The sequence below is a fragment of the Xylocopa sonorina genome, chromosome 2 (genome assembly GCF_050948175.1).
Source record: "Xylocopa sonorina isolate GNS202 chromosome 2, iyXylSono1_principal, whole genome shotgun sequence".
Classification (NCBI taxonomy): domain Eukaryota; kingdom Metazoa; phylum Arthropoda; class Insecta; order Hymenoptera; family Apidae; genus Xylocopa; species Xylocopa sonorina.
In genome coordinates, this window is record NC_135194.1 from 10,042,945 (window position 1) to 10,059,411 (window position 16,467).

General features: G+C 41.1%; 4 protein-coding genes across 6 annotated transcripts in view; 2 read left to right on the forward strand and 2 right to left on the reverse strand.

Annotated features, from left to right (window-relative positions):
- Positions 1–16,467, forward strand: part of Rassf (Ras association family member) — a 459,381-nt gene that overhangs the window by 336,880 nt on the left and 106,034 nt on the right. The gene's annotated exons all lie outside the window — the stretch shown is intronic.
- Positions 1–16,467, forward strand: part of LOC143433355 (uncharacterized) — a 70,313-nt gene that overhangs the window by 3,101 nt on the left and 50,745 nt on the right. The gene's annotated exons all lie outside the window — the stretch shown is intronic.
- On the reverse strand, positions 6,094–9,034 carry LOC143433007 (uncharacterized). The gene has a single exon (XM_076910047.1). The coding sequence runs from the start codon at positions 8,632–8,634 to the stop codon at positions 7,783–7,785; it is 852 nt and encodes a 283-aa protein (XP_076766162.1). The 5' UTR covers positions 8,635–9,034; the 3' UTR covers positions 6,094–7,782.
- LOC143432982 (uncharacterized) lies at positions 13,641–14,884 on the reverse strand. Its single transcript, XM_076910009.1, has 3 exons — positions 14,729–14,884; positions 14,170–14,329; positions 13,641–14,051 (listed from the first exon to the last, which is right to left on the reverse strand). The coding sequence occupies exons 1-3, from the start codon at positions 14,879–14,881 to the stop codon at positions 13,897–13,899; spliced, it is 468 nt and encodes a 155-aa protein (XP_076766124.1). The 5' UTR covers positions 14,882–14,884; the 3' UTR covers positions 13,641–13,896.

Below are 16,467 nucleotides of genomic sequence, written 5' to 3' on the forward strand. Positions count from 1 at the left end.
AGTGTTTCGCGTAAAAACTTGCTCTTGTTTGGGAATACTTGGAACAGTGATCTGGTAAAAGTAGTGGCGGTAATGCGTTCCGTATTCCTCTAGCTGAAAGTGACGCAACTTGAAGCTGAAGTGCACTACCGCGTTCTACCATATAGCTGCAAGAAGTAAGAAACTTGGCGAAATTTTTAAAAGACTTAGATACTCTAGAATTTTTTATTAAACAACGTATGACTGTTCTAGTTTCCGAACGATTCCAACTCCATTAGTTATCAGTTCTAAAAATGCGGCGGGCAAAAGAACGGCAGTATCATCCTCGCGAATCTACATTTTTTATCTCAGTATAATTACACTTAAGATAAAGAAAAAAAAAAAAAAAGAGGAACGTGACAGGCGAATTTCGCGCGAACTGTCAGCTTCGAAATGAACAGTCGATGCCTGCCTCCTCATTTTCATTCTGGAACAGCTCTGAGCGTCGCGGAAGTTTCCTCGCGGGGCGCGCTCGAGTCGTCAAGAACGAAAGGAAGAAAGTTACGCGCCGCCATCGCGCTACCACCGCCTCCTGTGCGATATACGAAAATTCGCGCGCGTCTTCGTGCTGCGCCTCGAACGTCGACGGCGTTTTAATACGATCGTTGACGCGATCGCTGGTTCGTTGTGCACGAGCACCGGCACTCGCTTCAATCCACGCGGGGAAGAATAATCGCGGTTTAAATCCACGCTGAGGGCTCGAAGTGCGCGACTCGCGGTGAAACGAGGCGCGAATCGAACGTACTCGCCCAGACGTTTACCACTTCTGCGGCGAAGATGAGCCGAGCTGTGCGCAGGGTACCAGCAGCGGTTTTGAAATGAAGAGATATCGAAACGCGACAGAGTGAATTGTTTTAAAGCAAGAAAAGAGAAAGCGAGGTAAAACGAGAGACAGGTAACGATAAAAGGAGAAGGCTGTAAGGTAAAGTGTTTATTTCACCCGGATAGTAGTAAGGATACGTATTCGGTTTCCTCGTGATATTGTTCCGCGTGTTGCCGTGGAATATTTACTGTTTGTATTGAAATATCGTTACGTCCGTTCACCTTCGCGCTCGCTGTGAATTTTGGCGTGAAAGGAACATTTGTAGCTTCATCGGCTGCCTTGCTCGAGGAACTCGACCATGTGTATAATAATGATATTTTATTCGCGCAGTTGTACCGTGTATTCCAAACTGTAGACTTTTTAGTTTTCATCCGTTGCTTCTATGTTATTTGATTATTTAATTATAGAGTTGGAGCTCCAAATTTCCATCGTAACGATAAAAACTTGGAAATAATTTGTAACGTGTGTCTCTACTTGCGACACAGGTACATTGCTATAATATACCGCAAAGCGATCAACGTTTACCATTAAGTAGGTGATTAATCGCTTGATAAATTATTCTCTGCTAACCAGACGTGCGCATTATCCCAACGATTAATGTCGTTCTTTCGTCGAGTGGAATGCGCCACTACAATGCGTGCATCAATTATCTCGGTGCACGTTTCCTGCTCTAAAGTCTCGTTCAAGTCGAGTTACCTGATTTCCAGTAACTTCGCTTCAGGTTTCGCGTTGACACCGATCGAGGCGAATAGTGGATACTCGTCACGACGTCGTTCCCACTTAACTAGCCTGATTTCAAGTAGCTGGCAATTAACATCGTCGTCGAGAGAACGAACAATTGCATTAATGGTTGCAACGCGAAATTCACAAACGCTACGTACTTCCATCCGGTCGTTTGAACGTCGTACCGCACTCTGTAGTTTACATTTTGTATCGTGCAATTTGCGGTCAAGGGGCAATTGAAAGTTGGCGCTTGAATCGAAAGAGATTTCAAGTTGTAGAGGACCTTCGCCACTAGATGGACAACGATCATTATTATCTCTCGCGAGTGCTCATTTCTACCTTCGATTTCTGTAGAAGAAAACTTTGATTGACATCCCTGGCAGGCTCGAGATGAAATGTTTCTTCTTTCTCTACTTTCTCTCTCGCGTACATTATTAGAGAACACTTGCTTTCAAATTGAAGTCAAATTAGCATAGTCAATGTGTACATATTATTATTAGTCAAATTGCGTTTTAGATGTATATTGTTACATATTCAGATTGAAAGCGACTTTTGAAAATCGAGCAAAAAGTTTCTCCAACAATCGAAGGCAATTACTTCGAACGTTCAGTTCAGGATAAAAAGAAAAACGTCGATTCGAAACGAAGCGTCGCGAGAAATCGTCGTAGATCGTAACGAGGCCATTGCCTGGCGTATTTTCTCAGTTATGTAGGAAACGGTTCCGTCCGTTCATGGCACGTTCCTCTTTTTTTTTCCCCCTTATCTTTCTATTCCTGCCAGTGTGCGCTACATAACAAACTCGACGAGACAACTAACTCGCACCGCGGAAACCGTTTCCAGGCTGCGGATGACTCGAACGATTTTTCTCGCGCGATCGCCAAGCCTGGTATTAAACGTCAAACTGTAACGTCGAATGTGTACAGTCGATCAGAGAAATTTACTTGTGTCTTTCACATTTTACGCGGTAGCATTGATTTTTTCAAGCATTTTCTAACGATAGAATAATATTGCTTTTTGGAATGGCGAAGGGCAACGTTTTATTAATACTAATCATATAGAAAATGATGACTTTGACAAAGTACGGTTAAAATAAATTTAGCAATTCAATATGCAATATAGAATAACTTTGCATAAATTATCTCAGAGTCGCACTGCGTTTCCACGCACACCAATGGAAACCCACATTTCCCAACATTTGAAATTCTGCGGGTATACGAATCGTCCAAAAGATTACAATTCAAATTACCATTACTAAATACTCGTACAACCTGTTACGCCACAGAATAACCGAAATCTTCGCAATTATTTCGCAATATGTTTCCTCCGTGCATTTAATAAAACGAATTTCCACGAAACGAGGCTTGCGAAACGGAGAGCAACCAGAAACTCGAATGTGGCAACTTGGTTTCCATCTGAAAACACAATCGATTAATTGTTCGAGGTTGATCCAGGTTGTGTTCGCCAGTTCTTACCACGCTTCCTGATAAGGGATAGTTTGAGGCCGGTGGCATGCATTTCCTGCACCTGTCGTGCGTGTAACACGTTGACCATGGACAGGGATACGTGAAATGACGCAAACGCGTGCACGAGATACCGATCGTCTTGAATAATTGTTGGTACGACGTGATTTTGCACGCTCGACTATCTTAAATTGATATCGTACGATCTCGCGCACTCGCCATCTTTCTCATCCCTTTCTTCTTTTTCCTTCGTCCTCACCAGTGGATGTGAAACGCTGGCGATGTGCTCGCATCGAGTGGAAAATTATTTATACTTTGAAAACGATACATTTAATATTGAAAATGATTATATAATTTAATTGTTGTTAATCGAGACGTATCGTTTCATTTGAAAACCATTCGCGAATTCTGCCAGCTTTCATTTTGGAGATTCTTTTAAAATTCTTTACTGGCTAGACAATCGACGAAAAATCAGTTACGCTCGATGCAGTATTCATTCCATTGTGATTGAATTAGATTCGATGAATCGATCAACCCACGAGAGGAGAAACACGATGTGTATCCAAGTGCATTTCCATACGTGCGTCGCTACAAAAATTATATTTGTACGCCGCACACGTTCACGGACATTATCTCTTTTAGTCGTGCTTGTCTTTCAATGCATTCGAATGTAAATTAGTTTAACTAATGCCACGACGAAGCGTCTTGTGACCTTTATCAATGACAGTCGTGAATTATCGTGCGGAGGGGCTTCAGTGGAACGAAAAATTATTATAATAAATAACGAATGTGAATGTCATCAAAGCGTCCAACGGTTTTCAATTTTCGAACAAAAATTTCGGTTCATTTAGCAGACTACTTTACGAATATAATTCTATAATAACAGTTGTCTCTTAATTACGACTTTGGAGATTAAGATTAATTGTCTACGAATTGTAAACGAATGCAGATACAATTTCTTTGTGATAAAACAATAAAAAAGTTTCTCGTTTACGGATGCAAATATTAAACGAATAATAATTCACTGCACAAATGGAAAACAGTCAGCAATTTTTCCACCTGCATTCCAGAAATGAAATTGTTACACTTCGTAATTAGTCGATCACGCTCTAACACCGTATCGCATATAATACCTCTCATCGCCCCCACTCGTTGGTACTCGACGCTAATTAGTCCGTGGAAGCTTGAAATCATTCAGATCGCAATCTCCTAACAGAATTCAGTCGACGATCAACTTATCCGTCGCTCGAAAACAAAAGCGCCATAAACCTTTCAGCATTGGCTCTCCACGCGAAAACAAAGTAATTTGTAAACGCGTAATTGCGCCTGTTTTCGTGTTCTCTCTTTGTTTTCGTTTACTTTTCCTCTTTCCAACTGCCACCCGAAGATAATCGTTGAAAGTAAAATTAAACTCCACGTACGACCTTCGAGGTGTTCTGCGTGCCACGCGAAGTAGCCAGCGAATTTTCTTGATGCGTTCGCGACGGCGTCTAGGTCTGCCGCGCTATCGTGCTCTAATTTGCATTAACCGTTGCGTCGAACGTCCGTTAGTGAATCATTAATTTCAATGTCGGCTATGAAACGGTTTTGCTGGAAAATAGCGTACACGTATGTCGGTTTCAGCAACACCGACTTTACGTCAGCGTGTTAACTAACAGAAACTAAACGCGAGGTAAACCTGCGACCTCGTAAAAGGGATAACGAAGTATTATCAATTTTCATACCGTTTAGATACCATTTATTCTTAACTCGCTTATGAACAACACGCTTCGAGTCTTTAATTAATTCCAGCGCGAGAATCCAAACAATTCTGTATCCTTCTGGAAGCCTTAGAATTCCTAGAATCGATAATTACTAACGCTCAGCCAGGTCTCGGAATCTTTTTACGAAGCACAGTTACAGTTGCTCTACGAGCCTCTCGTTCACCAAAGCGGATGAAATTATGAAACGATCGCTGCGTTAAAATCGCGACGCGACTCGCGACGTGAGAAACAGGGTGAAAATAGAACGGGTGGAGGGACAAGTGCAGCGGAAATAGTCACTGGCCGCGTAAATACATTTGGTGAGTAAGCTGCGATGCATTATCAGCCGGATCGAGTAACGACACACGGCTTTGGGTAACAGCGACGACGTTCAAAACGAGGCGGGCAATATCTTAATGCACGGAAGCACGATAGCGTATCGCGAGGGAGAACGGCCGCGTGGCGGTCGCCGCGAGAGATACGAGAACGAAACTTTCCGCGGATCGCGCACCCCCGCCGCCATTTCGGTCCCGCTGGCCCGATCGTAAACTCTCGCGGCGATCGTAAATCGCGGTTTCACTGCACTTTCACGGCGACCTGTTGGTTTCCCCAATGCGCGAGCCCGCGATTTCAGGGTCAAAGGACACCGCCGTGTCCTTCTTTCCGTCGAGCGTAACTCGTACCGGTCGCGGCGGCTGTTCGTCTATGCTCGAAAGTGCATTCATGGATTCGATATGCGTACAGCGGTGTTCAAAAGTATTGGGATACCTCGACGGTTCCGGTTTTGATAAATGTTGTTTGCAAGTGCGTTTCGTGTTTTATTGAACGATGGCTTTTTTTTGGATATAATCGAGAAAGGGAGAGAGGAAATATCTGAGGAGAGAAAATAGTTACAGTCAGCCGTTCTGCAATGCGATTAATTCGCACCACGTTAGAAGAAACTCGGATCTAACCTGGTACGAATCAGGTTAATTCGTGCCGTATGGAAACCACGTTATAAGAAACTCAGATGTAAGTAAAATGTAAGTCAGTTCGATTCGTTCTGCGTTACATGAAAATCGCATTCTCAGAGCGCCAAGTTACGAGGCGTACAGTTATAAAATAGAGTTTTTATCCTGCCGTAGGGCAGGATATAGTTTTTAGTGTGTATATAAAATTAGGAGGGCTGTCAGAATTTTAGCTCCGTGTTATAAGAGTACTTTTTTATAGGATTTTTGACTGCATTCGCTTCGTAGGAAATTTATAAAATTGGAAAGGAAGGAGGAAAGGGAAAGCTACTCTTGAGTGTTTAAAGTTTTTACAATGATTGTATTATCCGATGATGAATGTGATGTATGATAAACGTAATGGAATTCAAGAATAAACGTTCAACGAGTATTCTGATACTTTTGAACGACAGTGTATGTAGGAGTTGTGTGACCGTTTTATGGAATCATGTCAGTGTCTGATAGAAAGGATGTCTGGTTTACGATAATCGATACATTCGTTTACTGTACTCGGAATACCAGAGATTTCTAAGACTGGTTCTGATATTTACTCTTTTAGCCTTTTACGTGTAAATGTTGCAACTCGCGTTCCGTTGCTACTTTAATAGGAGCCAGTAAAACGGAAAATTGCTATCTCCCGCGGATTATTTCGTTTTTTGCTTCCCAGGCTTTTTGCGAGACACGAGAATTTCTTTGGTCGCTAGAAAAAGCAAGGTGAAAATGTTATTTCGGATTACTACTTAACGCAACGTCATTCCTCATTTAAATATCTCTACTACCGCCATTTTATTTCGTATCACGTGTACACATCGTCATTCAATGTGGCGCAATCAACTGAATATTAGTCTGATTCCCAACTTTCGTCGTTAAATCCTTTTTCTTCTGTTTTCAACGATTCACCGTGACTTTGAATCAAGCGCAAAACGTGCCAGGCGCGCGAGCCTCTGCGAACTTGTCGAGGAAGTGTTATTCACACAAAGAGAGGGAGAATTAACCATATATTCTTCGAATAAGAGTAAAACGAGTGCCCACACCCATATCTATACACTTAGTCCCAGCAAATTTAGGCGCACCCCGTAGTAACACAACTAACAATGGCGATCGCTCGATAGGAAGTGGCTCTGGCTAGTGGTACCACTTTTCATTGGTCGATTGCACTTGCATAGCTTCGCACGTGGTACCAGAATCCAAGACACTGGTCGTGCACGCTCGCAAATCTGTGCTACGCTCACTTCAACGCGCCAACATCGAGTAAAACAGCAGACAATACTAATAATAACGGTTAAACGTTCTATTTGCCTTCGTTAGTGTTTGAATATCGCTCGTTTCACGTTTCCTCGGTACTCATTTGGCGAGTAAGTGATTCAAATGAGTACACGCATCGGCACGAATCCTTGTCACATTTGCCTAAAGGCCAGGTGGCACAGTCGAGAACCCTTCTGAGGTTGCCTGCATAATAAATAGCTAACACGGATCCAAATTACCATGCCTTTTCTTCTTCCCCTCTATGCTTTTCTCTCTCCCTTCGGATTTTACAAATTGAACCATTTTTTGCTGGAGAATCATCACGCGTGTTATCGATGTGACGAGGTACTTACGCGGACGTTACCAACCTGCTGTTGGTCCACGTATGGACCACATTTTATAGCATCACGTTACTATTACTGTTTATGCATGACATTTGTTTTTAACCTTTGCGGCTTTCCACATCAACGCACGATGGAAACTCGTGAAATTATGCGAAACGTGGTTTAATTAATTACACTAGATTTATCAGTTAATTAGCAAATACAATTAAAGCCATTGAAATAGAACCGCTACGCTCTTACACCTTTACTAATGATGGATTCGTAACGCGATACAAGTATTTTGAAAATACTTGCTCACCATCCATCATAATTAACTAATACCAATATAATCTCGATTTATCGATTCAGCACGCGATTAATTATGTTTATGAAAACGATTGGGATTCGTCATCTCTCCGGAGATTTCCATAAACAGGATCATTAATATACGTGACGTGTTTTTTAAGGCCACTTGAATACTTCATCGCAAGAGGCCTCGTCCTCCAAACTCAAGGGACAATACTCGTCAGCAGTGACCCTTTCCAAATCGCCTATATCCGTCCTCGGTTTGAAAGGCAGCTTGGAGACCAAAATACCCTCCACTGGTTCCTTTCCATCCGCTTCCTCCTCGAACTCCCAGAAATCGTCGTCGTCGGAGGCATGGCTTCGAGATTTGTGATCACGATCGGTCAATCTGGTCACTCTCACGTTTTGCTTATTAGACAATCCGTTTTCGCGCGATCTATCCGTGGGAACCGACTTCCTTCTGTAGTTGATCCTCTTCCGCGAGTTTTTCGACAGAGCGTAAGCTGATCGATGTCGATCGTTATCCCCTTGCCGTTCGAGGTCACGGTCGTCTTGATTAACAGATGGTCGAGAATCCTGCCCGTCCTCAGACGACTCGCTACTTTCCAACCCCGATTCAGCAGCGGTTCCCAGGAATGCATTTTTATCGATGGATTCCCCTGCAGCCTCGTTTTCACTAGTGCCACCTGTCACTCGTTGCTCTTCGTGCACTTCCGCCATGACGTTCCCTACTACCTCGACTGCGCATGTCGCTGCGCGTTCCGCTTCGAACAGCTCGCGCAGCGGCTCCAGTGTCGTCTCGGGACTTGGCGTGGTCGGTACGCGACCGATTTTATCGACAGTGTTCCCCTCTGTATCGGACTTCATCCGTGGATTCTTCCGGTACTCCTCCGCCAAGTAACTTTTAAACTGATCCCTGAAGTAGCCGTCGATCAATTTCCACACGCTGGCGCTGTACCAGGTGAGTACTCCAATTAGAAAGACACCGCGAAAGATTAAACCCAACATGACTGAAGTGACGTCCTTCGGGACTTAAGTGGATGTTACGTGAGTGGTTGATGGCTTATCAAAATCTACGGAAAGTGACAGGCACGCTCGTGTTTCTGAAACTTGGTGACAGTTAATGAGTAATTCGCATATTTTTATATGCTACGACCTTAAGATTCGATACATTGACACGCGATACCTTGCAATGAGTAACGTAAGACACGTATTTTTATATTCCCCGTATACCGTTACACTCTTTGGCGTTGAGTCACGTTACGAGTTGTACTAATACGGTCATGCGTCTAGCGTTCATAGTTGTATGGAATTATTCATTATTATAAATTATTTAAATTCGATGTAACACAAGCACTGATGGTAGAATCATTCGCGTTCATTTCTCACCAATGCACCGAACGTTTAGCGTTTCTAAGGTTCGAGAAATCGTTCTAGCGGAACTTCTTAGTTGTTTGTACCGAAGAAGTAATCGTTCAACACACTGATCACTTCCTGCATTTTTGGTACGCCCATCGTGACGAAAATTAAGATCGAATTGGCCACGACGAAGAGCCGCATCATTTCGAGACCGTCGCTAGATCGAAGCCATTCGCTGAAACCTTGATTATCGGTATCGTCTTGTAGAATTACTCCCTTCCCGTTCTCCTTCTCATTCTTCTTCTCTTCTGCGACGTTCGTTTCGTTGTTCTGTCGGCTTTTTCCGGCCTTGCTCTCATGGTTACCGCGTTTCTTCATAGCTGCGACGTATATTTCATCTAAAAACATTACGTCCATGAAAATTATATTTATTCTACGACAGGTTAGCTTCGACGAATATTTTTTAGAACGCTGTTTTCTCTGTGTTTACATTTAACACTAGATTAACATAACAGAATCGAGAACGAAGCGAACAGCAGCTCAAATTGTAAGAGTTTATCTAAACCACTTGGACTGTTTACTTCGCGCTCGTCTCTGTTGGTTGAGTCATGCTGTCGAATCAAAATAAACCGTATAATTTCGCTTTTACCTCTGCCTTCGAAATGTAAAACGAGCCACGTGTATCGTCTCTTCTCTTGCATACGATAACAGGTGAAGCGTATATTTCAGACATTCCAACACGCACGGAGATACGATGCGCCCAAGCGGGCGCAATGACAGCGTTCTGACGTACGCGCGTGATTGCGTGTGAAAAATGCAATTCTCGAACGCCACGTTTTAACGCGAGCAGCTTACCATCGACAGTGTCCATTTTTGCTGTTGCATTTGATGTTCGATGCTCGAGAGAACATTTTTATTCACCAGCGACGCGTTCTCACTTTATTCGCAGGTAATTGTAAATATTTAAAGGGAATTCCTTCGCGAGAGATGAAAGCGAGAACAATTCTGAATCTTTCTTTATCTTACGAGTAATAATATGTTAGAAACAAATATGTACTTAGTTGGAATATTAATCACTTTAAGTTCTTAGTTTAAAATGTTTCTTTTATACACAGAAAATTGAAGGAAGCGACCAGAATAGAATTTTAACCGTCCGTCTCGGCTCTGTTTCTTCCGTAAAACTTGAATCTCTCTATCGGATCTCTAATTACCGAAGTTTAGTCTTCTATTATTTCCGCTGAAACTCGTATAACGTACAGCGGAAGTTGGAGCGCCGTTGGCAAAAATAATTAGCTGCTAACTAGGGGGACAATTACGGAGCGACTTCATCGGTACAATACTGTCGTCTCTCGGCTAGTTTCCCTAAAATTCAGCATTACATCATTCGCGCGGGTGTCGCGGACGAGCGGGAAAGTGGCCGAAATTGGGATAAGTAGGCCATATTGGAGATAGGACTACTAAATGGAACGTCTACCTCGTACGAAATATTATACGATTTATACGCGAATATGGGTTTTCGTTAAACGAATTTTCTGCTCCACGTAATACCATCGCGGTTATCACGTACATAACGAAAAATGTCGATGTGTTGCCATGTACGAAACGAAATATGTCAACCCTTTAATAACATTATGCTGCAAAATAGTAGCTTCCAATCTTTATGCTGCTACGCCTCACCAAAAAAAATTTTCACGTCTCTCTACCTTCTATTTTTTTAATAAATATAATTATATAGTCACGTTTTAAATGATAAAAACGTTATTATGAAAATAAATTGAAAGCTACAATTAAAGGAATAATAACAAGGTTTTGCTGTAACATATACATGTATGTATAAGCAAGAGCAATAGTTTGTTACTGTAAAATACAAAGATACAAAGTATATTAAGAGCGAATAAAGCTCCTAAAATGTCTCAGTGTTTCAACTTCAACGTTCTTGGAAAGCACCCCTGTTCCACGTGTATATTTACTTTTATATTAGATTATTTTATTAATCCATTCACTGCCAGGCGAACTTACAGCTTTTTTCTCTGGACGCCAAATTTTATTTAAAATTTATATTAAAATTATACTGCGTGGCAAAATATGAGATATCTTGTAGTTGGCAGTTTTGGTACAGGCGTTTGCTACGAGATACTTCGTAGTTGGCAGTGAATGGGTTAACAAATTTTGGCGCCACCCCTGACGGAAATCTCTGTCCTGAGAACAAAATTTCTACACGACGCTGTGAAAAAATAGCCAGTTGATAGATTCGAACAACCCTTATATACATAGCACAATCCTTCTAGAAACGAATCAACCGTGTCACAAAAGAATATATACAACCAACATTTATCATAAAACAGAATTAATCGCATCGTAAAAACATTGCAAAAGAGTATCGACTCTTACCCTCGCAGTTTATAATTTATCGACACCAGCTAATTGTTCACCGCGGATACGTTCGTGCAGTCCAGTTCCTTTCTAGCTCGACATGGAAATTAAGCGTGCGTTATACGGTTCACCAAAAGCAAATTACTTGGGCGTACGGAATTTCCATCGCGCGAGAACTCACCGCGATAAATCACTTGTCCGTCGATCACCGGGGCGAGTCGAGCGAATCACGACGGGGCGCAGAGCTCGCAGAGGGTTGCTGTCTGTCCCGGGTTTTCGTATTGTGACGGGCGAAACTGTCGCTGGCAACTGTTTGCCCTCGCCTTTTTTCCTCGTCTACGTCGCCATGGATCGCCTCGATACGGCTTCCTTGGTAGGTAAGCTCGTTACGAGACTTTCCGCTCGCGTTAAGGGTTCTCCGAAGCTCGATGTACGCGACGAATGCGTGAAGAACAACATGAAGGACCCTGGTGTATTTTTACCGACTGCACGAAGTTCGCGGAGGAATCGAAGCGATTTATGTTGCTAATTTGTGCAGGTGAGATGTGATCAACAGTGTACTATTTTTGTTTAACCCCCACACGTGTATTTATCTTAATTTTATTTGTTAGGAATAGTAGATGATGGAAATAGTTTGATTGAATATAATAGTTGGATATTGTCGAATATTTTATTCTACACTTTTGATTTATTTTTATGTGTGCAATTAAATTCTGATCGATTAGATTCTAATGACTGGAATAATTGGGGTATTCATAATCAAGAATATATTTATTATTTATGTTAAAAGATATTCGATTTTATAGACACTTTATCTGTATTATATCGTTACAGATTTTATTGCTATTTTGTAGTTAATACTTTTATGCGTACTAGAATCTGTCTCGAAACCGTACAGTGGCACTTCAATATTCAATAACGATGCACTGATCCACTAGTCTGCATAACTGTGTCGAGCAATTAGAAGCCAAATACGAAGGGTTATTCTTCTGGATTAGGTTCACCGAGTCGTTGATCGAACGTGTTCTCCAATAGTTTATACAGCTTCTAATAAAATTCGTAATTCATGTTATAATATTTGTCACAATTAAGTAAGTGTCTCGATACTTTTGAACGAACATGTATATTTCATGTTACAATTGTCAGCTCGCGAAGAAGAGGACTTGAGGGAATAAGTTCCATTTTAAACTACCCCGAGGGGTTGCTTTTTGCTGATCCACAAATCGAATTCTAATATAGTTACCTCGATATTTCCGTCTCAGCGATACGATGCTGAATTTAGAAATTTCTATTTTTATTCTTTTCCTGGCGTTAAATTACTGTCTCCATTGCAATGTAGTTTTATTAAATAATAGGAGTGGTTTGCTTGCGCAGAAAATTCTAATCAGGTTCAACATTGCGGTTTCATGGCGCATGCAATTGAAAAATGTATCGTAAATTGATTTTAAAATTGCTATCACAACGCTGTCATATGGAGTCTTACACATAAATAACATGTAAATCATCCGACTTTAAAGGATCCAGTGACCTTAGTCATGAAAGAGAAAGCGAATGGTTGATCGCGTGTTGCATGAAAATAACGAACCGTCGATTCATAAAACAAATCCAATTATGATTAACTAATACATTGATTATTATAAAATAAACGGCTTGTTTTTAACTTACTTTTCTGCAACCTTTCTTTTCAACAACAAGCATGAGCGATCTCACCCTCCATTATGCTTCAATGTTCCTCTCTCCTTGACATTGCGCGTGAGTTTGTTATTCATAAAACAGTGGTATTGACGTACGAATATTGTATTCACGAATCAGCATTGTTTAAAGGACCACGAAGAATACTAATATTCGCGAAATTTACATCTGCTAGGTGGCTCACCTGTTACTCATAGAGTCGGCCTGTACGTATACGTGATTGGTTTGCAGAATCGTTTAGCTGATCGTTACGCAACCATAATTACACATAAATGTATACGTGTTTGTTTAATCATAATAATATTAGGAATACTTAAAAATAAATACTGGTTGCTTGGAGGAATTTCCTTATTAATAACTTCAAATGTAATCATTGAAAAAGTAAGGTCTAATATCAGAGAAATTTTAGTCACTTAATTTTTCATACTCAGTTTATTATTAATATATAATATGAACTCTTATTAACTAGTATCTTAATCGAGCAGATAAAATTATCGTACAATTATCATGAAATTAACGTTAAAATCAATCGAACTACTGATTCTAAAATAAAAGGTTGATCTAAAAGTGCAAAATAACAATTCAGCGCCTTTTACACTTTACACACTCGTCACTCTGCTTAAAAGTACCATTGATACATTTACCACTGTTTGTACATGAAGTAAATTATCCTGTAAGCTCTTTAAACATTTCTAATTCATATTACTATGTATTAACAAAAAAATACTGTTTGAAATATTACGTAAACTTATTATATAAAGATTCCATATTTATAGACGTTGAAAATATATTTTTATTCATTGAATAAAACTTAATTCGACATGGAGCATTGGATATCGTCGACAGTTAGTGCGCAGCAACAGTTAGAGTTAAAGTAGCTAACGAATTCGGTGGAACTCGGAGGCTAATGCTGCTTTTGCTGCTTCCTAGGATATTTGGATTGCCACAGACAACCGCTTGACTACCTTGCACGTTTCGAGCGTTGATGTAGTGGATAATTCCTGCAAAAACGTCGATGTTCAACTGTTTATCCCCTCAATTTCACGTTGCATCGCGTATATAATTAGTTAAATTGAAATTTCGAGAGGTTTGTAAGTTTGAAATAATTTAAATAAATACCATTCGTGACGGACACATCCAATGTTGTACTTTGAACCACGTTAGTCGGATTATTGAATTCGATCACTCGACGGAAAACCGTTTCGTCAGGGTAGCGTTGACCGATGACCAAGTCGCCGATGAACAGTGGTGGTGCACGTTCGTCGGAGTTGGGATCCAGCTGTTGAAGAGAAGGAATATAATGGAATAATTTCAGAATTCTTAAGTTAAAGATTATGTGTGTGCGAAGGATATTTGGATAATCTTTTAACTTGTAAAATATTATCATTGCTGTTATATGACAAACTTTTTGTCTTCATTATTCAGCCATTCTGTAGTGTCAACTTTCCTCATCTAGCATAACTTTAACATAAAAAAATATCTCTGAAGAAATCTATACGAACGTCTACCATATAAAAATTTCTGTGTGCCATTCTCAAACAATCTATGTACATTCTACCGGCAACCAAAATTCTAAATATCCCACAGTACACAAGTATTTAACAAACCATTGCGTTTCTTTCAAGTGTACACAACACTATTTCGCCTATAAAATATGTATTTAATTAGGGTCGCTCACCAATTTCGGCTTCTGGACGACGTCGCCGCTACCAAACTCCAGACGGACGTTCTTGTTCTGCGAGACGTCGATGGCAGAAACGGCCTGAAGCAGTGCCAAGGCCGCGACGGCCACCGAGGCGATCGAACGAGACATTTTGTACGGTTTCACCATGGCTCTGACTGTGCCCAGCCGAGGAGGCGCGCGTCTCTTTTATAGACCGTCCTGAATGCCCGTTAAGGTGAACGTGACTTATCTTCTTCTGATTTCTCCATTGGCTCCTATCATGCTCTTCCTCGTGGAATACAAATAAGGGACACGCTCCCGGGTACAATGGTACATACGTTATTCGCCTCACGGGGTAAACCGATCCTGCTCACCGACTATTTTTCGTGCTCTTTCTTCGTCGCTGCTCCTAGACGATGTTTACGGACTTTGTCCCGTCGATTTTCATTAATGGTCCCTACTTCTCGTCGAGTTACTGTTGCTTTCGAACTGTTACGGGTTTGGGAACGTGACGCGGTGTGACGAGAGAGGATTGGTCTAACGATATCAAGATAGTTCATTTCTAGAACGACGGTATAATCAGGGGAAATTGATTAACACTTTGTTCTGGGATGTCACCTCTGATGGACATCGCAAGATAGCGTATCACTCGAATATCCTCTCTGAGGGACGTCAGCATTGATTAGAGATTGCAGAGGTTAAATTTATTCCACTGTAAATTGTTGATAAATCTATGTTTCCCTGAAGTTTTTTATTGAAGTATGTAAGAGTTATGGTAGATCATTTATTTCACAGTTAGGCAAATTTAGAGCGTCTTGCGCTGGGTACCAAGATTGGATTTGAAAGAAAACGGAATTTCACAATATCTAATGATATTAAGTTACGGATATAGTACTGAAATGGCATTTACAGGTCATTTCTAATAATTCCAAACTCAAACACTCAATCGTCGGAGATGTCGATGCGTGTCCTGGTTTCGACGGGTTTTCCCATGCCTCGTGATATCGTGCACGATGCTCTATGCACGTGACGTACCTTGACACTTGCTGGTCTAAGCGTAAGTTTCGTTTTCTGTACACTCGAATTCGATTGTCGATGCTCTTTTTTAAGGTTACCACTTTTGAGTTTAAAACTAATAACAATAATCGCTACTATTCCCTTGCATAAACAACGAACGATAACATTGCAGAAGAAGTTGAAGATTCATTAAAGCTACCTACTGTCATCGTTTCGCTCACAAATAGTAACTGTTGGAGTTGTTATTTAATAAAATGGTGCGCGTGTAATTTATTTCTGTGTTTCTCCGTTAAGACTCGCGAAGGATATACATCATGTTCTATTTGACGGTCATTTATTTAAGCTCACTCGGTCTCGTCTGTACAATGAAGAGCGCTATTTGAACGCTCCAAGTCCAGTTGCCCGAAAGGTAGCTAAAGAGAGAAGTAGGTGCAAAGTGGTTCGAGCAGTCAGGGACAAATTATTCTCATTTCGTAGTCGTAATAAGAAATAGCATGGTCGTTTAGAAGCCGCGCGGCGCTCCTGTTCCCAGCGTTTCTTCTAATTTACGTTCTCCACGGGTCTCCATTATCGACTGTTGTGCGAGTCGTTTCTTTCCTCGAGGGTAAACGAGGATCAGAATGATCTCTCTGTGGTTTTACAGCGTATTTTCGAGGTTTTATTAGTTCAACGGAACACTGGCAACATTTCACTTTACGTGATTAATTAATTCGCGTTGAAATCATCTCCGCTTCTCT

Coding starts and splice junctions, on each gene's coding strand:
- LOC143432982 (XM_076910009.1), bottom strand. CDS start 14,881: ATGGTGAAACCGTACAAAATGTCTCGTTCGATCGCCTCGGTGGCCGTC. Junction 14,330..14,728: donor TCGTCCAGAAGCCGAAATTG/GTGAGCGACCCT, acceptor TCTCTTCAACAG/CTGGATCCCAACTCCGACGA. Junction 14,052..14,169: donor GGATGTGTCCGTCACGAATG/GTATTTATTTAA, acceptor ACGTTTTTGCAG/GAATTATCCACTACATCAAC.
- LOC143433007 (XM_076910047.1), bottom strand. CDS start 8,634: ATGTTGGGTTTAATCTTTCGCGGTGTCTTTCTAATTGGAGTACTCACC.